The sequence below is a fragment of the Panthera leo genome, chromosome E1 (assembly GCF_018350215.1).
Source record: "Panthera leo isolate Ple1 chromosome E1, P.leo_Ple1_pat1.1, whole genome shotgun sequence".
Classification (NCBI taxonomy): domain Eukaryota; kingdom Metazoa; phylum Chordata; class Mammalia; order Carnivora; family Felidae; genus Panthera; species Panthera leo.
Window position 1 is genome coordinate 49501398 of NC_056692.1, and position 23599 is coordinate 49524996.

General features: G+C 53.9%; 2 protein-coding genes across 14 annotated transcripts in view; one reads left to right on the plus strand and one right to left on the minus strand.

The window, feature by feature from the left end:
* Positions 1–15971, plus strand: part of ARSG (arylsulfatase G) — a 107062-nt gene extending 91091 nt beyond the window's left edge. For 6 of the 13 annotated variants that reach the window (XM_042916502.1, XM_042916503.1, XM_042916505.1 and 3 more), the window contains 2 exons: positions 6881–7001; positions 11645–12495. In XM_042916502.1, the coding sequence (XP_042772436.1) occupies positions 6881–7001; positions 11645–12022 (499 nt within the window). In that variant the 3' untranslated portion in view covers positions 12023–12495. Of the gene's footprint in view, positions 1–6880; positions 7002–7814; positions 8786–11644; positions 12496–14532 lie in introns of those variants that run through there. The other 7 variants (XM_042916504.1, XM_042916507.1, XM_042916512.1 and 4 more) reach the window with 6 other exon arrangements.
* Positions 15972–15992: 21 nt separating this feature from the next.
* WIPI1 (WD repeat domain, phosphoinositide interacting 1) overlaps positions 15993–23599 on the minus strand; it is a 31519-nt gene continuing 23912 nt past the window's right edge. The window contains exons 8-13 of the mRNA XM_042916518.1: positions 23217–23324; positions 21826–21990; positions 20949–21056; positions 19906–20024; positions 19359–19459; positions 15993–16466 (exon numbers count right to left, since the gene is read on the minus strand). Coding sequence (XP_042772452.1) covers positions 16419–16466; positions 19359–19459; positions 19906–20024; positions 20949–21056; positions 21826–21990; positions 23217–23324 — 649 coding nt within the window. The 3' untranslated portion in view covers positions 15993–16418. The remainder of the gene's footprint in view (positions 16467–19358; positions 19460–19905; positions 20025–20948; positions 21057–21825; positions 21991–23216; positions 23325–23599) is intronic.

Below are 23599 nucleotides of genomic sequence, written 5' to 3' on the forward strand. Positions count from 1 at the left end.
CCCTTCCGAGAGCGATCCACGCAGCTGGGTAACCAAGACCCGTGATGGGAACGTGTCGCTCATCCAGATGGGGACTTCCTCTCTGTGGTTCTGTAGTCACTGGCAGGGGGGCGTGGCCGGGCGCTGCTCAGGGGCTCAGAGCTGTTGGTCTGGCCAGAGACTAATTTACGAACCAGTTCTGTAGCCCAGTGGGCCGTGGCCTCAAGAACACGGCCTCTCAGAGGAAGACAAGCTCCCTGGGCTCCTTCCCGCATCCCCAGACCCGGTGGGGAGCCGGGACAGCCGTGAAGGCCAGGGGAAAGGAGGGGTTAACAGCTCTGACGGCCAGGGCGGGTGGGTAGGCACCGTCCCTGGCAGCCTGCGGGCCCCCACGACCCCACGCCAGCCCTGTGCCATCAGGGGGTGCGGGCAGGTGTGACAACAGCGAGCGCTGGAGTCTGTGATGTCAGGCCGGCCGGGAAGAGGGCCAGATGGACTGCTTTTTATGGGGCTGACTTGGTGCAGTCAGGCCAAGTGTTCACAGGCTGGGCTGGCTGCGCACGCACGAATAACTCGGCAAACTCTCAAGTTCCGTCCCTGCACGCCGAGCGCACGCTCCTCACGCGAGAAGGGCGTTTGCACCTGTGGTCAACCACAGCGCCATGATACCACGGCACCGTGGCATTCGTGGCCTAAGGAGGAGACAACGGACTGAGGGAACCATTTGGTGACCCAAGAAAGTGAGTCTTGGTACAAGACCGCGTTTGCTCGAGAGCTCCTGGAATTCTACCAGGACAGCGCTGATCCGTTACATCGGCCCCTTCGGAGGATATTTTTTGGCGTTAAAGTAGTCTCAGTCGAAGCAGGAAAGTTCATCTCCATAGAATTCACCCTCTGGCTGTTTGCTCACATAAATCCACCTAAAGCAAACTTGGGTGGAGCGTCCTTACTGTCAGGCCAGGCCACCAGGCGTCTACTGTTGTTTTCCATGACTCCTTCAGGGTCGGCTCTGAGGAGAACAGCCTTCAGATCCATTTTCAAGAAACCGATGGTACTTCATGTCCTTGGAAGCCCCACCAGGCACTCCCTCCTCCCCCAGAGTACTTATCCCCTATTCTAGTACTTTATTCCTCAGAGGGACATAGATCTCCTTTCAGATCAGAGGTAAGTCCCCTGAGCCATAGAGCTAAGGCCAGAATACGTTACACCTCAGTTCTGGTGGCCCCGAGGAATTATGGGAAGAGAGTGGACAGGTTGATACAAGTACTCACATGAATGCAGAAAAGTGACAAATGCGTTGGGGGGGGGGGGGCAGTGGCGAGGGAGGAGGGGTCCACACGAATTCCATTTTCCATTTGGTTCCCTTTTAGAGATAATCACTGTTAATGTTCAGCGTGCACCCGCGTAACGTAGCGAGGCCGAAGAATGGTCTCGTACATGTCCTGACCCCGAAGCCCAGTGACACAATTACAGAGTGAGGGAAATTCATTTATTCCACAAATATTTATTGTTGTGTCCAGCTGTGGGTCAAGCATTGCCCTAGGGACTGGGGATGGAGTAGCGAGCAAATCAGACAGAAAGTTCCTGATGGTTAGGAGCTAACTTAGGAGGCCGGGGCTTTGGCGACACGTGTCGCAAGGGCCTGGTGGTTTGAACCTCAGCCTCTAATGCAGGTTAGCTCCACATTGGCACTGTTGACGTTCTGGGCAGGATCATTCTCTGTTGTGGGGGCCCGTCCTGTACATTGTAGGATATTGAATGGCATCCCTGGCCTCTACCCACTGAATGCCAGCGGCACCTTCACCCTGACCTGTGGCAACCGAAATGTTTCCAGGTGGGACCAGATGTGCCCTGGGAAGACACACTCATGCTGCTTGACGGCCGTGGCTTTTTTTTGTTTTTTAATTTTTTTTTTAACATTTATTTATTTTTGCGAGACAGAGTGCAAGTGGGGGAGGGGCAGAGAGAGGGGGAGACGCTGAATCCGAAGCAGGCTCCAGGCTCTGAGGCTGTCAGAGTAGAGCCCGACGCAGGACTCGAACTCACAGACCGTGAGATCGTGACCTGAGCCGAAGTCGGATGCTTTACCGACTGAGCCAGCCCAGCACCCCTGAGAGCCACAGCTTTGATGTGATGTCTCATAGCCGTATACAAAGACGTGAAGGTTATGCTCTGCATCTCTGAGCTGGGAGGCCACCGTCTCTATTCAGAGCAGAGAACCTCTCCTGCGATCACTGAGGCAACACGAGATGGCCACATCTCATTTGGGAAAACAGCTAAAGGTTCCGTTTAGCCTGGAGACCGGAGGGTCCCCGGGGGGTGGGGGGGCCGGGCGGCTCTCTTCAGATGCCTGAAACGCAGCCGGTTGTGTGGAGGGCTGATTCACCTGCCCCTGTACCGTCTTGAGGCACACGTCTCGGAAGTGGAAGTTACAAGAAGGCCATGTTCACATCAGTGCCCTGTGGTTCGGTGTCACCGCGAGAGCAAGATCTAGCCACGCATCTCCTTTCCAAGTCTCCCACTCTTTCCTGCATCCAGCGGTGGGCAGTGTAGGGGGAGAGAGGGAGGGGCCTTGTGTGGACCCCCCTCCCCTCCCGCTCCCAGCTATGCTCTGCTATGGAAAGGATATGCGTGCTTTGTGTCGGGCTCTTCTGATGCTCCGGGACCCCTGTGTCCCCTGAAAACAGTGCTCTTGGGTTCTTATACTGGCCTCTGAGAAGGACCGGAGTCGGGGGTCTGGGGGAAGCTGCAGCCCCTCAACGCTTCGCAGAGGGGCTTAGGCCAGGAAGGGGTGGGTACCGAGTTTTCCCTGGGGTCACAAGAGGGAATTACAACAGGAAGAAACTTACAACTAAGCGCTAAAAAGGCCCTGCCCCTCCCCCGCCTTTGCTCTTGATCCGGAGGAAGTTCTGTTCTCCCCTCCCTCTGTGTCCGGGCCCACGCACCCCCAATCCTTTCCTTGGCAACCTCCTTGCCACTTCCCGCTTCCCGCCCTCAGATCACACCGCCTTTTCCCAGCTATAATGTCCCCAGCTTCCAGGAAACACCTCCCTTCCCAGCCCTTCCCTCTGCCCCGGGATGCTCTCCCCCCAGGACAGCCCAGCACAGCGCCTGGGTTCCCATCCGCAGGCGTCCCGAGCCTGGGCTGTTGGGCCCAAGCAAGCTCCCAGCAGCCCTTCTGCTCCAGCCGGGCTCTCCTGCACCCTCCTCCCCACGGCCTGCTCTCCACGCCCGGGTCCCTGGGGTGACACCTTGCATGGGGACACAAATACGCACACTTCCTCTGAACAACCTTCGGTGCCGTGGGCTGGCTGAAGCCATGTTAAGAAAAGAAGAAACTATTTTCACATGGGCAACCGGCAAAGGTGTCCCCTGGCCCACTCTGATGGCAGCCTTTTGTGTCACTTCTCATAACCCCAGTGAAGTGGGGTTTTCCTCCCTCCAGAAGCCAAGGCCGACTGTCTCTTAGGCCAGGGAGGTGGAGGGCCGGGCCCAGGAGATTTTTTTTTTTTTTAATATTTATTTATTTTGAGAGAGAGAGAAAGAGAGCACAAGCTGAGGAGGGGCAGAGAAAGAGGGAGACAGATGTTCCAAAGCGGGCTCCATGCTGTCAGCACAGAGCCCCACGTGGGGCTTGAACTCACGAACCATGAGATCATGACCTGAGCCAGAGTAAGACCAGCTGAGCCACCCAGGCTCAACCAGCTCAACCAGCTGAGCCACCCAGGCGCCCCGGGACACGTGAGATTTTTAATTTCTTCTAAAATCGGAAGGAGGGAAAAAAAGAACTTTTCAGTTGAAGACAATGGTTTAATATATATTATTTATATATGCATCTTTCTGTCAATACAGATGTGAAATATAATTTTTAGTATTTCGTACGGAAGCAGGGGCCCACGAAGGCCCAAGTTCCCATATATCCCACAAAAGTCAGAACGTGGTCCTGCCCAAAGCCCCCATCCCAAGTATATCACCAGCCACAGAAACTTGGAAATGTAGATTTTTTTTTTTTTTTTTTTTTTTTTTTTGGTCTCTTTCTTGAAGGTTTCAGACTGTCAGGACCAGTTTCTTAGGTGGGGTTTGAGGTTTGGAGCAGCTGGGGTCCCTTTGGTGGCCTCCCTAGGACCAGTGTTGTCTCTAAGCTCAAGCTGAGTCTGCGGGCCCAGCCCCGGGATGGTATGGGGACTGTGTGTGCCCTCCTCTGGGCCTGACCTCGGGGGCTCGGCTTCCTCCATTACAGAAGGAAAGACTTTGGAACGGCCTGAGCTTGGCAGTAATTCTGGATTGGCCAGTCATCGGAGATGTTGGAGATTTTCTCGTGGGCCAAAGGTTTTCTCTGTGCTCTGGGCGGATGAAGTCCCTCTGAGGATCCTGACGAATGAATTCTGAGACGTTAGGGTTCCCTGAACATGAGACTTTAGTGCTTTATTTCATTAGAATGTGAAGCCTCATGATACAGGGGAGAAAACCGAAGATGGAAAGAGAAAGCATGCCGTCCATTCCAGCCTGACACAGATCCTGTGTTTCCTGCTCGCTGGTGACCCATCTGCGGTGCCGGTGTCCTTTAGGGGTGCAGCTTCGAGAAAGCTCAAACAAACGGCCCCAGCCGCCGCCCCCTTTTCGGACTGCGTTGCTCCACACTGCCCGGTCTGTAGCAGGATCCTTGGACTCCGGACAGGTTTCTGGACTGTGCCGTACTCTGGCCATGCTTACTGTGCACTCCTTGGCTTTGCCTGTGTGGGATGCCCAGCCCCTGGGACACGTATCTCGAGAGATAAGCCACTAGCTGTGTGGATCGTGAACACAGAAGGCAAACCAGAAACAGTCCATGCCATCGTCCGGGGAGAGATTCTGTCCGGGATTCTAGGCGGAGCCTCATGGCGAGCCCCTTCTGCAGCCCCTCTTGGGCGGGCAGAGAGGCTTGTTCCCGGACCTCAGGGTGGTGGCAGTGGGGCAGGTGGCCCCTGAGGCCTCCCTCAGAGCGTGCCTGAAGTTTGGTGCTGTGCCCAGCCTCAGGCGAACCAGGGCCTCTATCTGGGGGAGTACTCCTCACCTTGGCCTGCCCGCCTGACTGCATCACATCCCGCTGACTCAGTTGGCCTGGCCCTCAGATAAACAGCTTTGTTGAAAGGACGGTCCATTTGTTTATGCTGGAGAGTTTTTTTCTGATGAAACACAGCAGGCTGGTGGGCGATGTGCCCCATAATAGAGTCAAGTTGCACCATGTGACTTAAAAACTCACATTAACAAAACCCACCAAAATGGTAACAGTGGCTGCCTTTGGGTGATGGACGATTTCTGCGTTGTTCTCTCTTTTATATTTCTGGGTGTTCTATTTTTTTTCCCCCACCGTAAACATTTATTACTATTTTGTAATGGGGAAGAAATCACTGAAATAAAGGGGGTGGAACGTTTCACATACCATGGCATTTTAATTAAAAAAAAATTGTTTTTTATATTTATTTTTGAGAAAGAGAGAGACAGAGTGTGAGCAGGGAAGGGGCAGAGAGAGGGAGAAACAGCCTCAGGCTGTGAGCTGTCAGCACAGAGCGCCTTGAGGGGCTTGAACCTATAAACCGTGAGATCATGACCCGAACCGAAGTCGGACCGTCAACCGACTGAGCCACCTAAGCGCCCCTTAATTTTTTTTTTTAACGTTTAGTTTTTTTTTTTAATTTTTTTTTTTAACGTTTATTTATTTTTGAGACAGAGAGAGACAGAGCATGAACAGGGGAGGGTCAGAGAGAGGGAGACACAGAATCCGAAGCAGGCTCCAGGCTCTGAGCTGTCAGCACAGAACCCGACGAGGGGCTCGAACCCACAAACCACGAGATCATGACCTGAGCCAGAGTCAGATGCTCAACTGACTGAGCCACCCAGGTGCCCCACCATGGCATGCTAATTTTTTTTTCCTAATATTTATTTTTGAGAGACAGAGCATGAGTGGGGGAGGGGCAGAGAGAGCGGGAGACACAGAATCCGAAGCAGGCTCCAGGCTCTGAGCTGTCAGCACAGAACCCGACGCGGGGCTCGAACCCACAAACCACGAGATCATGACCTGAGCCAGAGTCAGATGCTCAACTGACTGAGCCACCCAGGTGCCCCACCATGGCATGCTAATTTTTTTTTCCTAATATTTATTTTTGAGAGACAGAGCATGAGTGGGGGAGGGGCAGAGAGAGCGGGAGACACAGAATCCGAAGCAGGCTCCAGGCTCTGAGCTGTCAGCACAGAGCCCGACTCGGGGCTCGAACTCACAAGCCGTGAGATCATGACCTGAACCAAAGTCGGATGATCAACCGGCTGAGCCACCCAGGTGCCCCACCATGGCATTTTAAACAAAGACTGAATATTTGTGACACAGAGACCCAGAGCAGGAATAATGCCATGAACATTTCTCTAGCAGATACCTGTTACACATGGTTCCCTCTCAGCCAGTGGCTGTGGCCTAGCTGGTGACAGGTAGAGCCTCTTGGTTCTTAGATCCGTAGGGTAGCCCTTGTGAATAACGATGACACAAATACCATCTTCTTCTACACGTCTCATCTATGTGTTTCATCCACGTGATACCCTGTGAGGTGGGCACTATAATGATCATGCCCATTTTAGAGAATGGAAAATGGAGGCATTGAGAAGACAGGTAGGTATAACTCTGGGATTTTGAGACCCGGTAACACTTGGCCACAGAGCCTGGGTGCTAAACCACAGTGCCATTCTGCCTTTTGGAGGAGCAGAAATCCAGGTGGGACCCGAAGGAAGGACCGGCAGGCAGAGGAGGCGGACCATATGGGAGGATGTCGGTGCTCAGTCTGGGCTGGTTTGGGTGGGCCTTGACCACAGCATGGGCCAGGGAGAGAGTCCGGGAGTAGCTGGGGCCAACGCCGTCTTGTTCTTCCTGCAGTGTGCTGGACATCTTCCCCACTGTGGTGGCCCTGGCGGGGGCCAGCCTACCCCAAGACCGGCACTTTGACGGCTTGGATGCCTCTTCCGTGCTTTTTGGCTGGTCGCAGACTGGGCACCGGGTAAGTGGAGGAGGTGTGCGCCCCCCACCGGCTCTACAGGGGCTTGGGCTGCTGCTTCTCATCCGGGGCCACCTTTGTGCGAAGAGAACCATCCTGGGAACGTGCATGCCAGCGGCCCCTCCCGATCTAGCTTAAGAACCCCCGACGGATTAATCCTTTGAGACAAAGCTGTCTTTCCACCCCTCTCCCCCTCTTCCCCTGTGATCAATCCAGCTTGTCAATCCAGACTTACATTGGACAGTCTGGCTTAGAGTGGGTGTGTATAGAGGTGCTTCTTGCCCGTAACATACGATTTTTTTCCGCAATGATTTGTCTGACACATCGTAGGCCCCTGGCACATTTTTGTTGGATGGGGTGGCTGACTAGCCAGAGTGACTTGGGTATTGTGGGACTCCCCGACTAGAATGGAACTTCCCGAAGGCAGGGATCTCCCCCAGAATTCTCAGTGCACCTAACTGGGCCAGCACCCAGCCAGCAGTAAATGTGCATTTGACGAAGAAATGAATGAACGTTCCCCCTGGCTCCTGGAAGGCCCGGCCTGTGGCCCTACAGCCCCTGCTCCAGCTTTGGGGTTCTGCTCCCCCGCACCCCAGGGTCCCCTCTTCATGTGCACTGAGGCATTCGTCGGCGGTGACAGCCAGGAAGTGCCGGCCCCGACGGCCTTTCCATGTCATTTCCGTGTGTTTTCCTTTCACCAAAAGGAAGAGGAAGTGGGAGGAGGGAACCCCAAGCCCCTCTGTGAGGCCCGGTGAGCACATGGCTTCTGAGTTAGGGACCCACACATCAAAGGGTCTATTTGTGTCTTCACCCGAGGTTCACATGGAGGTGACTCAAACACGCTGCTCGGATGTGGCCCGGTGGTTTGTGACGCAGCCCCCGCCACGGAGCCCCGAGGGGGCCATCCGTGCTTCCGAGAGCGTTCCTGCAGTTTCTAGGGGTTGTCTGACGCTGCCTGAAATGCCCTCTGAGCAAGTACTGCTTCTCCCGGGACACCCAGCCTTCTAGAGCTGCGCAGGCTTCCAGGCTGAGCCCCACCGCTGGGGAGCTGCAAAGAGCAGGAAGATGGTTTCCGCCTCCGGACTGGACGTTCGCAGTGTGTGACCCCGGGGGGTTATCGAAGACGTCAGTGGAGAGGTGCTCCTGAGTGTTTATCACCACGGCTACTAATAGAATCATTGGGGTCACCAGGAAGTGCTTCAAGGACTCCGGGCTCCTTGACGCGGCCGCTCCTGCCTGTGGAAGCCAGAACCTTCGCGCTCACTTCCGCTCTCAGAGGGGAGAGCGGTCCCTCTCTCTAGTTGCAGCCCTCTCTTCTGCAGAGTCATGCTCAGGGCCTAACAGTTACTGGCCTAGTGTCCGACAGGGTTGGTCCTGGCAGGGGGAGTAGAGGCAGGCCCTAACACTGGTTGGGGTTTTCGTGGGGACAGATGATGTGTGGTAAGGCGGCTGGAGTGGGGGCTGGCTTGCTCCCTGACCACACCGCAGGGCCCAGAAGGAAACAGCCACCACTTACTGCTTGCAGGAAGCTGCTGATAGTATCTTCTAGAGCAAAGGCCCTGGGGCGCTGGCACCTGCAGGCTACACCCAGCCTCCCAGAGCTCTGGATTCCCTGCAGAGGGCGTGAAGATGCTGTAGATAAGATTGTTTGGAGTTTGAGGGCAACCCAGGTAATTGTTGGCCCTGAATTGTTGGTCTTTTCTGCTCACCTGCTGAAAAGACTAGAGTAAAGCGTCCAGAATTTGCTGAACAGAGGGGAGGTCGGAGGCCGGGAGGTAGAGTGAGCACACGTACAGGTCTCCGCGTGTGATTTTTTAAAAATTTTTATTATTTTCTATTAAAACAATGTTTTCTTAACGTTTATTTATCATTGAGAGAGAGAAAGAGAGAGATAGCACAAGTCAGGGAGGGGCAGAGAGAGAGGGGGACACAGAATCGGAAGCAGGCTCCAGGCTCCGAGCTGTCAGCACAGAGCCCGACGCGGGGCTCGAACCCACGACCCGTGAGATCACGACCTGAGCCGGAGTCAGAGGTTTAACTGACGGAGCCACCCAGGCGCCACCGCGTGTAGTTTTTACTAAACACAATTTGGTTGTGTTCACACTCAGGTGTGTTCTGGGCGTGCAAGGATTCTAACGGCTTAGTTTAGAAAACCATTCCGGTTTCAAGAAGCTCAGAGTAACTCCTCAGATGCTCATCTCAAAACAATATGCAAATACAGCTCAGCCATTCGGTCCTTCCCTATTTTGCAAATGAAGTAACCGCCGGGGTAAAGAGCTGAAGCCACCTAAGGCTAAGGCGTAGCTCCTTGGCACCCCCCCCCCCACCTCGCACGCCCCCAGGCCCCGCGCGGACAGGTTTAAGGGCAAGTAATGGGTCTGCAGTTTTCCTACTGTGCGGTCTTTTCACTACCCGCTTCGAGGACGGGTGGGACGTGGGGTGGTGTTGAAAATGTGCAACAGAGGCCGCCAGGCTGCCCGCTCTTGCATCCTGCTGAGCCTTCTGCTTCTCATCTTGATGGGCCCGGGTCTGGGCACCGAGGGCAACCGCAAGGCGGGGGAGGGCGCCTCAGAGATCCTGCTTCGTGCTTGCCTGACTCCCTGGTGGAAGCTGGAGTTCGTCATGTTTCCACCAGTCAAGTCGTACCTCCGCCCCGGGTTGCCAACCGCCGAGGCCAAAAATTGCCCACAAAGAGGAAGGCGTCTTTAATGGCTCTTCACCTGCCAGTCCAGACTGGTCTGGGGCTGCTGTGGGTCAGAAAATGCGTGGCACCTCCCTGGAGGCCATACACCGGGGAGACCTGAGCAGGGGCTTGTCTCTGGAGCTCCGTCCGATCACTTCTCTTAGGGAGGCCCCTAGTGGTGAAAGATGCCATCCCCATCCGGAGTGGCTGCCCCCTTTTAGAGCTGGCTTTGCAGCCCCACCTGATGGGATTGGGGAGCCTTCCTTTTGTGTGTGTGTCGGGAGGGGGGGGAGCGTTACCACATAAGCACCAGCCTCTGGGGCCTAAGGGAGCCGCTCACCTGCTTCAAACAACAAAACAGAATGAAACAAAGCAAACAGGTAAGAAAGGCAACCAAGAAGGTGCAACATGTCTGCAGAAGATAAAAGTTATCTTTGAAGTGGGGACCCACCCTGGAGAGGACCTGTCTTAGGCTGTGATTCATGTATCAGTTTGCCAACCCTCTTCCTATGTGGGTGTAAACAACGCCGTGGCCAGTCTGCACAACAAAACCCACGCCCTCCTGTTTCTGAGAGGGAGCCATCCGGAAGTTTTGCTTCCTCTTCCTTTTGGATTTTGGAAGTTGCCTCTGGTAACGCTGCACAAATATCCTGGACGTAGCAGCCCACCCTTCTGGAGTGTCTGTCACCGAGACCCAAATACTGTCAACGATTTGAACCAGCGGACCGCGACTCTCATCTTCCGGAGGTCTGAGGACCTCCTTGATGGGCGGACAGTAGGTTTTCCAAGTCCCCCCACTTTCCGCCTCCGCCAGAAGGAAACCCAGTGGCCTCCCGCAGTGAGAGGCTTGGCTTCCTGCTGGGCGGGCAGAGGAGTGAGTTTTGAGTTACGACTTCTTTTCCTGTTTGGAAGGAGCCTGCTGTCATCATGCTGGCTGGGGACCTTGCAGGGACTGTCACGAGAGCCCAGCACGGAAGCTGCAGGTGCGGGAGGGACCCCGCCCTCGGTGGCATCCTCTGAGAACCCGGAAAAACTTGGGGGGACAGCTGTTTACTGCTCCAACAGATGTTTCTCGCTCTCTTTTTTTTTAATAGCCCCATGGAAACTTTGAATCACATAAGCGTCTTTGCAGTGATATATATTGGTCATGATTCATACCAGGGCAGTCTCACGCATCCAGCACCAACCCACCAACCCACCAAGGACACTGGTTGTTTATTTTCTACCGAATCCTGCCCTTGGCACGCCTGAATTCGGTGTTTCCATTCTGTAGGGCGATTCTTTCATCGATGGCCCGATGACGGGGGATTTCCTCAGTCCGAGGAGGGCAGGATTGAGTCAGGGAGTGAGGACATCTGTGTTCGGAGGTTAGGCTGTGCCCAGTTCTGCAGAAATCACGCCGAGCTGTCCTCTCAAGGACATGCCAGCCTTGCTTGAGGGAGAGTTAGAACATTAACTGGATGCCAAGAAGCCGTGTTTCCAAGGAGCGCCCGCGTCAGAATCCCTGGGACTGTCTGTAAGCCGTGCAGATTCCCAGGCCCCATCTTGAACCTGAAGGGTGGGACACAGCCACCTGCGGCCCCGCCCTCAGGATGGTCCTGCGCCCGGTTTAGAGAACACGTACTGTGCTGCCTTGAAATTGTTCGATTTCGAACGAGGTTTCTCTCTTTCATTTTGCACCGGACCCTGCGAATTCTGCAGCTGGTACCGGGGGCCTAGGAGTCTGACCAGAGTTGCAGCCCATTCTGATTAATTAACTTGCCAAGGAGCTATTTCCTGCCCTCCCCCCCCCCCGCCCCCCCCAAGCATTGGCCGGCGTGGACTACAGGCCTGTGTCTGTCAGTGTTTGGGGCCGTGGTGGGTGGGATGGACCGGCCACCGTGACAGAGAAAGGAATGCCTTCCAGGAAGCATGGGGGGCATGGCTGACGGGTTAGGAAGCTCTCTCTGCTGCTCTCTCTCAGGTGCTGTTTCACCCCAACAGTGGGGCGGCTGGAGAGTATGGAGCCCTTCAGACCGTCCGCCTGGAACAACACAAGGCCTTCTATGTCACCGGTGAGTCAGGGGCACCCACCTGGATCCACCCTCAGGCCTCCAGGAATGAGTGTGGGCCGCCCTCCCTCAGGGAGCCCTCAGCACCCCCCTCCGCCCCCTCCCCCCCACCACCCCAGGACAGGCCCTCTGCACCCACAAATGCGAAAACGAGGTCTTTGTACTCTGTGCCCGAATTTCTAGCAAGCTCAGAGCTAGTCCGCACACTCACAAGAAGGACTCTCACTCCACTGTTAGGCTTTAAATGCCAGTTTGGCGGAATGTTAAATGGAAGCTTGGAGATATTTTAAGGTGTAATTTACTAGACAATAGACTGTTTCAGAGAATAGACTCTAGAGGTCTAGTTAGCAAACCGACAGAAGTCTCTCTGCTTCTTGATTCGCTCGGTGACTGTCTTAAATGTATATTTTAGAAATGTGATGCTGGGTCAGGATGGTTCTCAAAATCTTCCCAGGGGCTTCTGGCTGCGAACAGAATTCAGGCTCCTTCCATACCGGGTCGCTTGACTTTTCTGGTGTCGGTTCTCCAAGAGCAACCACCTTCTTCCTTGGCCTTCTATCAAGATCTCTTTCAGCGTTTAGGGCCTCACATCAAATCCTAGTACCTCGGTCATAAAACTCCCTCTCATCTTCTCAGCTGGGTACGATCTGGAGAAACTCTGGTAATGATCACGTTCTGCCCTATATGCCAGCCATTGGGGTACATGTTTTATTTTCCCTACTAGTTTTTTTCTTTTTAATTTTTTTTGAATGTTTATTCAGTTTTGAGAGAGAGAGACAGAGCACGAGTGGGGCAGGGGCAGAGAGAGAGGGAGACACAGAATCCGAAGCAGGCTCCGGGCTCCGAGCTGTCAGCGCAGAGCCCGACTCGGGGCTCGAACTCAAGAACCGTGAGATCATAACCTGAGCCGAAGTCGCCCACTTAACTGACTGAGCCACCCAGGCGCCCCTCCCTTACTAGTTTTGAGCTCTCTGAACCCAGAGCTTTGTAAGATCTTTTATTTTTGTTGTCTTTAAGTGCTGAGCACAGTTTCTCGTGTCCCGCAGGAACCCTAAAATTTTTCTCCGAGTGAATGAAAAACGAACAAACAAAAACATAAACAAAACAAAACCAGACCCGGGACCTGGTGTGGATTTCAATTTGATTCAGTTATTTAATGTGAGAGTGTTCCAAAGCATTATATAATAAAGAACAGAAATTATTTTCCCCGAGTATAAATACGTGATCCTGAAGAAAATGTGCCATAAAAACACAAGTTCGAGTTCAGAACTTGAGGGATATTAAAAATGCCACAAGACTCTTTTGATTCTCCAAAACCTAAAATGCAAACCAGTCAGATATTTGTTATGCTTTCGGATGGAAAATTTCTAGATTACAGTCCTTACATTACACTATCTCAGAGGTATGGCTTCTCCAGGCTGAGTTAATTTCAGAAGTCAAGACCCTGCCAAAAAAGCCCTTGGGACCACAGTGCTGGAATCCTAAATGTTACTATGAAGTAATCGGACCGTTTAAAACCATCACAATCAGACAAGAATTAGGATGCCCAGGGGAGGCCTCTTCTGAGGAGTCACCAGAGTCCCGGCAGAGTTAGCACGAGGATGAGGACGACAGACATGTCAACAGCTGGGGGCCCGGGGTGGAGAGTGTGACATGTTCTGATCCCTCCCTTCCCTTCCTCTTTGGAAAGTCTGCATCCTGGTTACTTAAAGCTGCTTTTGGATAAATGAGCTGTATTGACCTCTACCTACTACATTAGATTAGAGAAAGATTTGGAGGAGGTTTCTTCACAGATTTTGAGGCGTCCCCCCCTTCTGGCTCCCTCCTTCCCAGATTTCACCCATCGATTTTCTTCCGTTGTGGGAGTCCTGAGCTCTAATACCTTGATATTCCCCCGATGCCCCAAGCCAAAGAGAGGATAGTGCTCTTGGGCCCCAGCTGCACAGACTGGGCGGTGTCCCCAGGGGAATGAAACTCTTGAACACAGACCCAACCCATGGTGACCTCTGCCTTTCAATGATCAAATTATTTTGTTTCTGCCTGCCTCCGTGATTTTCTGGTGCCTTCAATTGTTGGGGTTTTTTTCCCCTAAATTTGTTGCCTAGAATTTGTAATTGTTACCCACGTGGGGTCCTATGCAAGCTATTTCATTATTCTGTGAAGTGGAAATCTTTAATTTTTATAAGGAGTCCATCCAAACCCTTGCTCGACTGACTGCAAACCTCATGTCCCGTGCCTTTGACTGGCAATGAAGAAAAGCCAAATTCTAGGCAAAGACAGTGACTCTCAACTTTCCGCTGGCCAACCCAAATGTCAACCACGAGAGGAAAACCATTAATGAAGGGCTGTGCGACTTGCCCATTCTTCTCTCCCTGTAAGAGGAACCACTAGAGAAATTTCTCTCACACCTCAGTGAGAAGGAGCAGTTGATAAGCTTCCACCTTCTGGTTTGGCTGCTAAGAAGCTCGGGGGCAAAGTAGGTGTTCAGGAATTCCTATATTTCTTAAAAAAGATATTTTTAACTATTTATTTTTGTGTATGAGAGAGAGAGAGTATGAGCAGGGGAGGGGCCAAGAGACGGGGTGACACAGAATGTGAAGCAGGTTCCAGGCTCTGAGCTGTCAGCACAGAGCCCGACACCGGGCTCGAACTCATGAACTGCGAGATCATGACCTGAGCGACGTCAGACGCTTAACCGACTGACCAACCCCGGCACCCCGAGGGTTCCTGTATTTCTGATGGCCGTCCTTTGCCTTGACTCCTTTTGTTGACTCAGTTGCATTACGTTGATTTCTATCAGATGCCTGAACTACTTTTTGTATGGATAAGGAAAAGAACCTGAGTCGTGACAGCTAAGGATGCCGCTCTCCATTTTTGTTCCTGCTTTCCTGAGGCTGCCTCGACAGCCAGATTCTGATTTCAACAAGAATCTCAACTACAACCCAAAGTGAAATTACTCACCTTGCCTTCCCGCCCAGTCCACCAAACTGAGTATCTCTGTTATTCCAGAAATGAATTTTTGAGGAAAAAAAAAAAAAGAAAAAAAGAAAAAATCGAATTTACTCGCCAAGGGTGAAGACGGGAGATACTCGATTGGCTGCTGTGCGGGCCCTGAAGGCAAGTCCGGGAGAAGTTCCAGATCATTCTGGAAGGCAGGAGCATCCCTGGGATGAGCAGCCGGAACCCCAAGGCGCTTTCTTTGACGGGGAGAACAGTCATTCGAACATACGAGCCCTGCTCTGTTTGCCTTGATTTATAATCCATCACCTTCTCCTCTTTCCAGCACGGGGCGAAAGCTGGGTTTGATGGGGGTGTTTGCTGTCACCCTCTCTCTAGGCGGAGCCAAAGCCTGTGACGGGAAGGTCGGGCCCCCGCGGCTTCACGAGCCTCCCCTCATTTTTAACCTGGAAGAGGATGTTGCGGAAGCCGAGCCTCTAGAAGAAGGTGGTGCTGAGTACGAGCGCGTCTTGCCCGAGGTCAGACAGGTCCTGGCGGACGTGCTTGTGGACATTGCTGGTGACAAGACGTCCAGGGCGGATTACACGCGGGATCCTTCGGTGACCCCCTGCTGTGATCCCCACCGAAAGGCCTGCCGCTGTCACACCACCTGACCCACTTCCCCCCCACTGTCCTCCCTGCATGCCGCCTTGGGAGGGGGGTGGGGACGGCTGTGCCGAGCCGTAGGGAAAGGCACACAGGCTTTGGAGTCAGGCCGGGTTCAGGCCCCGTCACTGAACCCACAGCTTTCGAGCTCATTCTGAGGACCAAGGAGGCACTATATGCAAATGACTGCCACGTCACGTGACGCGGAACACGCACTGGATGCACTTTAGTTTCCTTTCCTTTCTATGCACCCAGTTTTGCTGGTCGTTTTAGCATAGATTCATGCCAGCTGGGATCTAGGGCAGCACTTTTCCATCTTTAATATGCATATGTGTCACCTGGGATCCCTCGAGAGTGCAGATTCTGGCTCAGTAGTTGCCCGAGACGCTCCATTTCCGGGCAGCTCCTGGGGGAAATGCCCTGAGTAGCACAGGTGCAGACTAGACAAAGCTAGACGTTTCCGGGTCTCAGAGCAGGCGAGCCCACGGATAAATCCGTGGCACTCCCTGTCTCCTCTCGCTCCCCCTTAAAGATCAAATGATGGTATTTTAAAGATTGTAAGCATTCCTTCTGCCTCCTAAAACCAGGAAGAAATGAACGTCTAAAACCTCAAAAACACATTGCCATGATTTTATTATAAGTGTCCTAAATGGGACTCCAAGGTAATAAATGATTCATTCCAATCACTGCAAAAATACTTTGCCTGGCTAAAAACAGTCTCTCTATATGTCATATACAAGAAATACAATTCAAAGAGGTTTTCCTCTACGTACATTTTTACATGGCATACATTTAAAAAGGATGCCCTCGTTCATATAAAGTTCCGGCTATAGACCAACGTGGTTAGTGAGCATCGACGCGATGGCTGTAACAGATTTCATATAGTCTCTCCCATGCCTGCTGGCAACCGGGGCGGAGGAGAGTTTGGTGAGCAGTGGACCGCGTCCCGTGGCTTAAGCGGGCGGCACCTGGGATTCCTGCCCCCCTTTCTGCGCACACAACTGTACTCCATTCTTCCACCTTCCTTGTTTTCTCCACAACCACCTGACAGGGGGTGTCCTGCTTTCTGAGGTGCGCTTCTCATCATGACTGCTTCGTTTTGCCCTTCTGACTTCCACGGCACAAGATTATCTACCAAAATCAAAACAGAACGGCCTTAACTCTTTCCGGGAAGAGACTGGTAGGCAGGCTGGGTTATCAACAGATCTGTGCCCACGCGGGGTCAGCAGGGGGAGGCTGGGCGCTGCGGATCCACGGACTGACCCTCACTCACGGCCACAGAAAATCCACCCATCTTACTTCGGTATAGACGAGTATGGCACGGTTTCAAAAAAAACTGACTACGTCTAAAATACGTGTGTGTATGTTTATATGGGTATTGCATGTTTTTTTAAAAGGCTCATCTTGTAAACACAGACTGTTAAGTAACTACTAAAGTCAGTAAATACCCTTGGTCCCAATTTGCTTACTCTTACAAGAGCAGACTAGTGTCGGAAAATATGCAGACTTGTAAAGGTTGGTGTATTGCTGAGACAAAAGCTGCTTATCTTCCTGAATACAGCGTCTTTCTAAGGTACCAGAAACGATCAATTCTCTTTCCTTTCATTGTTTATGGAGCGAAGTAAGTCCCAAGGAGATAAGAGCGATCATATCCAGGGAAGTGCGAGTATACTTAGAAAACAAAAAAGACCCACTCGAGATGACCTGTGTTCCGAAGGCAAAGGCCCAGGGAGGGCCGCACGAGATTATCTGGGCAAGCCCATGTTCTTAGTTAACTGAAAGAGAAGTGATTTTAACCAAACGGAGACTCCAAGATCCTTTCACAATCCTGGAAGTTTTTAAGGGACGTGGGTAGAGATGCGAATTCTGGACAAGATACAGAATAAAGGCAGAGAGGGGAGTCGCCCAGGATCTCCTCTCCAGTTGGACATCGTTGCCAATGAGGGCGTGAGGTGGTCCGTGTCAAGAGGACATCCCAGTGGCATTCACGCCCCTGGTCCCCGTGCGGTGCGGTGAGGTGGAGAAGGCCGTCTGCTACGATGTCAGGAGCTCTCGGAAGCATGGCCCTCTCCTCCCCGTCTGCCTCTAGGCTGGAGGGCAGGCCTGGGGTCTGATGGGCTTCTTGACCCCTACCACCAGCTCTAGGGTCTAACAGGGGCCTCATTCAGTGATCAGTGGTCTCGCTGGCAGGAAGCCTTCCTCGAGTATAAATAAAAATCCCGGATGCAATTTAAACCAGGTTTCACTCATCTGATCCTTAAGAGGGAGACGGGACAGCCGGCTCATAGCCAGCTTCCTGGCAGTGTTTAGGTGAACAGGCCTCTTGATAGGTTCTAAGCACTCGTTTTTAAGCATCTCTCTCTTTTTTTTTTAAAGCTCGAGGCAAATGATCTGCACAGTGTACCTATTATTTCATGCAGGCTTTCTTTGGCAGGGGCCCATCTCCTCCATGCCAAGATCTGCAGTACCCCAATTCTGTAAGTACAAGAGCTTGTAGGGTTCACTTTGATTACTAATTAATAATCTAATAATCTTTTCGAGCAGTCACAGACTTTCACCAAAACCACTGAAATGGAACCTAATGAGGGAATGCTCCAAACCTGGACACAGTGGGACACATCTATTCCTACGGCATCTGATCTATTCTGGTTCCTAGAAGATACAGCTGCAGGGAAATGACCACCAGCCTTTGGGGAGGCGGGGGGGCAGAAGAACTCCCTTTATGGCTAGTTCGGGCATGAGAACCCAAAGGCAAAACCACTGGTTTATCAGGAGGCAGGAAGCCAACAGTTGTTTTTATCCTTAGAATTGGTATTTTTAAGAACCACCGCTCTCCACGCTTAACATATAAACTACTTGTTGGCAATGTGTTTGGCAATCTGCCGATTCAAAGCCCGGAACGTAGATTTCAAGCTGCAATCTGTAAAGCCTTTATGGGAAAGCACAAAGCCAGCCCTCTAATGATGCAAAGAGGGACCCAAAACAGTCTTTTTTTTTTTTTTTTTTAAGCTGACTGGGCTTATCAGATTGTCCCAAGGTTTATATAAGAAGCTAGACTTGCACCCCATCCTTTTGCAGATGGAACTTACACGGACATGAAAGGATCAGGAGCAAACATTCTATACTAAGACCTAACGGGCTCTGAGGCAAAGCCCAAGTGGCTGCTGTTCTCTGGCCCCAGCGGGGGTCACTCAGTTGACTCTCTTAAGTCCTGGCCCGCGCACCGCTCCCATCTCTAAAGGAGTTCAGGTTCGCCCTCTGTGCCATTCGCTAACCGCAGCTCACAAGCCCGCTCCGTGCGTTGCTCTCAATGGAAGCTTGAGGCCTCAGAAGCTAAGACCCTGGCGGCCACCCAGGGAGAGAATCCTCTCGCTCCGGACAGGGACGCTAGAAAAAGCCAAGCTCTGCACCCAGCCAGCCCTGAGGGCTCTCGCTACCGGAACAGCTGAAGCAGGGTGCAGGGAAACGCAGGGGAGCTCTCCCCCGGGGGCTCCCACCCTCCGCACGGCTGCTGGGAGCCTGGGGTCCGCCTCACCCGAGCCGGAGGAGGGTGAGGGTCCGGCTGGCTTGCAGAGAGCAGCGGCCCAGCCCCGTTAGAGCATCGTCGTTAGCAAAAAGGTGGCAGGATTCCACAAACACATCCTTAGGGGCCTCAGGAAAACAGGAGTTGATGCAGGCGTGAATTCCTGCCTCGCGAGCAGCAGAGATAGTGCTAACGAAGCCAAGTTAAGGGTTCCAGGCCTCCGGACGTAGTGAGGCCGCCGAGACCCCCCCCCCCCCACCCCGGATTAGTATCCGGTGTTATTCTAATGCTGCCGTGTTCAGCCCGACACCTGGTGGCCAGTCTACAGGGTCTGAAGCACACGGCACGGCACGCCGTCTGTGGCTTTCTGAACGGGAGCGAGGAGGTTAGCTGTTACAGGACTAGACCACCAGGAAAGTGACCTCGCCTCGTGCGCGAGGGGAAGGTTTCCCTCCCAGCACACAGACTGGGCCGCTCTTTTAGGGATTCCTACTGCTCACAGGGGGAAATTCATTCTCGTCGTCAAGGCATACTGGTCCCGTCGCAAACTCGTGTTCAGGAATAACCTCTCCTCGGAGGGCCCCGCCGTCCTCAGAATAACCTGGAAAGCGAGAATGAGACATGAGGGAAGCCCCCCGGCCTCTTGTGACGCTCTGACCCCGGGACAGGGCCTCCAGGGAAACCATGGAGGCCACCTTTGCCTTTCGAATGGAGAGACTGCTTCCGGTGAGTCAGAATCCCCACCACTTAGGGTCTCGAAGCCCCCGGATGGGCTGACCTCGCCCACCCTTCCACCCCGGGCCCCTCCAACATTCCACCTGTTTGCAATTCTCAAAGAGGCGAAGCCTCGACTCTACGTGTGAGGGAGACAGCCATTTTGGGCCGTGCCTGCCAGGTTTAGGGACCTGGGTTTAAAGGCTATTCTCAGGGCCGCACCTGGGGGGAAAGAAGTGGTTCGGGAAGAGTGCTCTGTTCACAGGTGACCATGAAGACAGAAGAGCTGCCGTCAGAAACGGGCCCCCCAGCCAGGCCCCCACGGCCACTCACCTGGCACGGTAGAGGCAGAAGACGTGCTTGGTCTGGCCACGGTCGCTGCATAAGACTGAGGTAATGGAGGTCTGAGGTCATTTTCTTTGTTTTCTTCTGTTGTTCCTGAGCTAAGCAAGCTAATGGCAGCAATTAAGGGGAGGGGGAGAAAAGAAAAAAGAGCTCATCACATGTGCAGGAAACTTCCAGAAGGAAAAGTACTAGGAAGCTCAGGCTTGCCCGCTTGAGTTTAAAGTATGGACCTATTGGGGGCGCCTGGGGGGCTCAGTCGGGTAGGCGTCTGACTCTTGGTTTCGCATGATCTCACGGTTCGTGGGTCTGAGCCCCACATCGGGCTCTGTGCTGACAGCGTGGAGCCCGCTTGGGCTTCTCTGTCCCTTTCTTTCTGCTCCTCCCCGGCTCGTGTACTCGCCCTCTCTCTCTCAAAATAAATAAACTTTAAAAAAAGACAAAGGACTGATGAGTACACTGCTGGGTCACATGACCTAAACAGCGACCTCGAACTGCTGGGGTCAATCATGCAACTTCACAACGACCCCTTTCTCTTGTACTGACTGAATGAAGATTGGCCCTTTGCTCTTTCTGGTACACTCTGGCCAGGACGCTAAGACTCGCTCACAAAGGGGGGCTCCGCGGGCCAAGGGGAGGGGGCGGTGGCAGCTCGTGGGGTCCTGTCACAGCAGGAAGAGGTCGCCTTGTCAAGAGGCCACAGATGTCAGGAGAACTTTTCAATTCCCTTTGGCCCACATTTTGGAGCTCCCAGTATGTACGAGGGAACGTGTGAGGAGGAAAGGGCCGTATGAAGTCATTCTGCTTCTTCAAGTGCACATTACGCATCTCAGCAACTCTTCCAGAAGCCTACAGCGTGGCGAGGGTGCCTGACGTGGAGCCCAGCGAGGAGCGGGTGCCCACTAGAAGCGGGCCACCGAGAACACCAGCCAGGACGACAGTCAAGCAGGGCACCGAAGCTTGTCGTTCTTGGCCACGTGACGGCTTTACACAACCAGCTCTTAAAGAGGCTTTCTGAAAACTAGTCTCTTCACCTGTGGGTCTTGATTAAGACACATTCTCCTCCGTCCTGAGGGTCCAAATTGTAGATGTAAAGGTGTCCATCGGAAGACGCGACCAGGAGTCTTGGCAGTTTCTGGATCCTAAGAGCCAAGTAAAATACGTGCTGTGACCTCAACAGAGGCAGGTAACCGGGTTGGCTTCAAATGACACAGCCTCCCCCACCCCATGGCCCCAGGCTCCTTCTCCTGCCTTCAGGAACCCTTTACCCGGCCCACTGGCCCCAGGTCCTGGGTTTCTGGCTATTTCTTGGCATTATGACCTAGTGATCCACCTCGAGGATTATTTCTCATCTTGGAAGACAACTGTGTGGACGAGACAAACGACGTGTGCGTCTGCTATTACTCTGAAAAGGTGCCACCGAGGAAATCAGCGGACCTGAGTGGGACATGGCCTCTGGCTTATGCGTGTTTCTGCCTTTAACCGTGACGGAAAGGACAAAGGACAAAATCGGCTGGCTCGTTTTAGAGGTTTTAAAAAACGTTCGCCTTCCTTAACAAACTCCTTCAAGCTCCTTGGATGAAACATCTGTCGACCCCACAGGCGTCGGAACCTACGGAGCTGGAGTCTTTTTACAGAGTTACTTAGAAGAACGGGAACTGTTTTCGAGACAGCGTCGGCAGAACCACAAGGTTCAAGTTCCCACGCCGGCTCACGGCCGCCCCCCCCCCCCCCCCCCCCCCGCCCCAGAACACACGTGACAACCAGAGAGGGCGGCGGCTGACGGCCACGGCCCTTCTTCATGGCCTCCTTCCTTCTTTTTCTCCCCGCGTGTGTTCGGGGACCTGTGCGCTTTGGGCAAACCGAGCCGTAGAAGGTGGTGCCTGCGACAGCGGGTGGCGCCATACGTACGTGGAGAGGGTGCAGATGTTCCTCTGCCCAGAGAAGTGCAAGCGCCCGGTGGCAAAGGCCCTGTCCTGGTTCATCATGTCGGACACCTGGGCGGGGAGGTAGTTGGAAGCGGCCATGAACATCTTTCCCATGTAGCCAGTCCAGGTGGAGGGCTCCTCGGGTCGGCTGCGGGGACAAGGCACAGGAGGAGGGAGGTGGGCACCGGGCCAAGGCTCGGCACAGCCCCGTGCTGTGAGCGGCGCTCACCGCAGCCGGAAGGCACTGTGCCCTTAGCATAATGTTCTGCCCACCTGGAACGGCTCGGGACATGCTATTCTGGCAATTCTGAAAGGGCATCGAGTGCTCGTTTGTCCTTCGGAAGGACCACTGCGAAGCTGTTAAGAGCTTCCCAACGCGACCACTTCCCTACATTAAAAAAGTTGCAGGTGATGGTTCGTCTGGTCTCCGGACTCCTAAGAAGGGGGCCAGGCGAGGGCACGAGATGAGATCGCCGTGTGGACTCGGAAAACTAAGCTCCAGCCTGGCTCGGGCCCACGGAAGGACGCCGCGATCTCAGCGGCAGGGCCGCCCCGGCCAGACTGAGTGGGAAGCAAACCTCCGGCAGGAGGCCCCGGGCGCTGTGTCATTACAGCCCTGAAGCCACCCTGGCCCCCGGTGAGCCGCGGCGGTAGGGAGAACTCGAGGGGACCCGGTGCACCCCCTGCGGTCCTCCAACGCCATCCCAGCGCGGCCGCCAGACGGAGGGGGCGGGCACCGGTCGCCGGGAGGTGACAACGGGTGGGGGCACACACCCGCCTCCGTGCTCGGCGCACCGGGCAGCGCCTCAGGGACCGGGCTGGCCGCGTGCTCCTGGGAGCACCTGCCGAGAGGCCCCTTGTCTACAGGCCCGGAGCTTGGTGGGGAGCGCGGGCTGGAGCTCAGAAGCACGGGGGTTTATTTCTCACTCTGTTACCACCCGGCTGGGGACAGTCACGGGCACTGAAAGTGGGCGCGATGGCAGTGGTTCGTCTGTTACTGTTTGGATAGCTGCTGCCGAATACTTATTGGTGCCCGTTGTGTGCCAGGCGCTACACCACACGCTTCAGGTCGAGGAACCCGCCGAACGCTCGCAACAAGCCCGAGACGCACCGCTGAGTACTTTGTACGAAAGCACAGAAAGCGGAAATCACCTGCCGGGGTCTCGGAGCGCGTGAAGGGGCAGAGGCGGGGCGTGACCTCGTGAGTTCCACCACCGAGGTTCTCCCGGCAGACACTCACCACTCCCGTGAGGCCAAGTAAAGCCAAGCGCGTGGCACTCATAAGGAGTCGCTCGTGCGGACAGCGGTGGCACAGGCGAGCCAGGGCCTGGCCTCTCCAGCCTGACGAGTGTTGTGCGTCTGGCAGTTACTCACCTGTTGGTGAGGTGCTCCAGCTTGAAGATGTGCACGGTCTCGGTGTTGCTCGAGGCGCAGAGGAACTGCGAGTCCATACTAAAAACTAGGGAGCTGATTGTCACGTACCTAGGAACACAGCGACGTATAGACAGACTACTGAGCCAGGAGCATGAGGGTGATCGCTTTATAGCTCAAAAACCAGCTTGGTAGGAGAACTGAATGTGTCCTGGAGAGTCTGGGTGTTCTAACGTCTCCTTGACATTGCATCAGGCACACTTAGAAACTAGCGTTGGGAGGACTGGTAAAGGGTCCCCGTCTCGGGAAGAAACAAGGCACCGCCCCTTTCTGGCATCTCGTTAGTTTTCCGGCTGTTCGGGCACCGATCGGGCTGCAAACGCTGC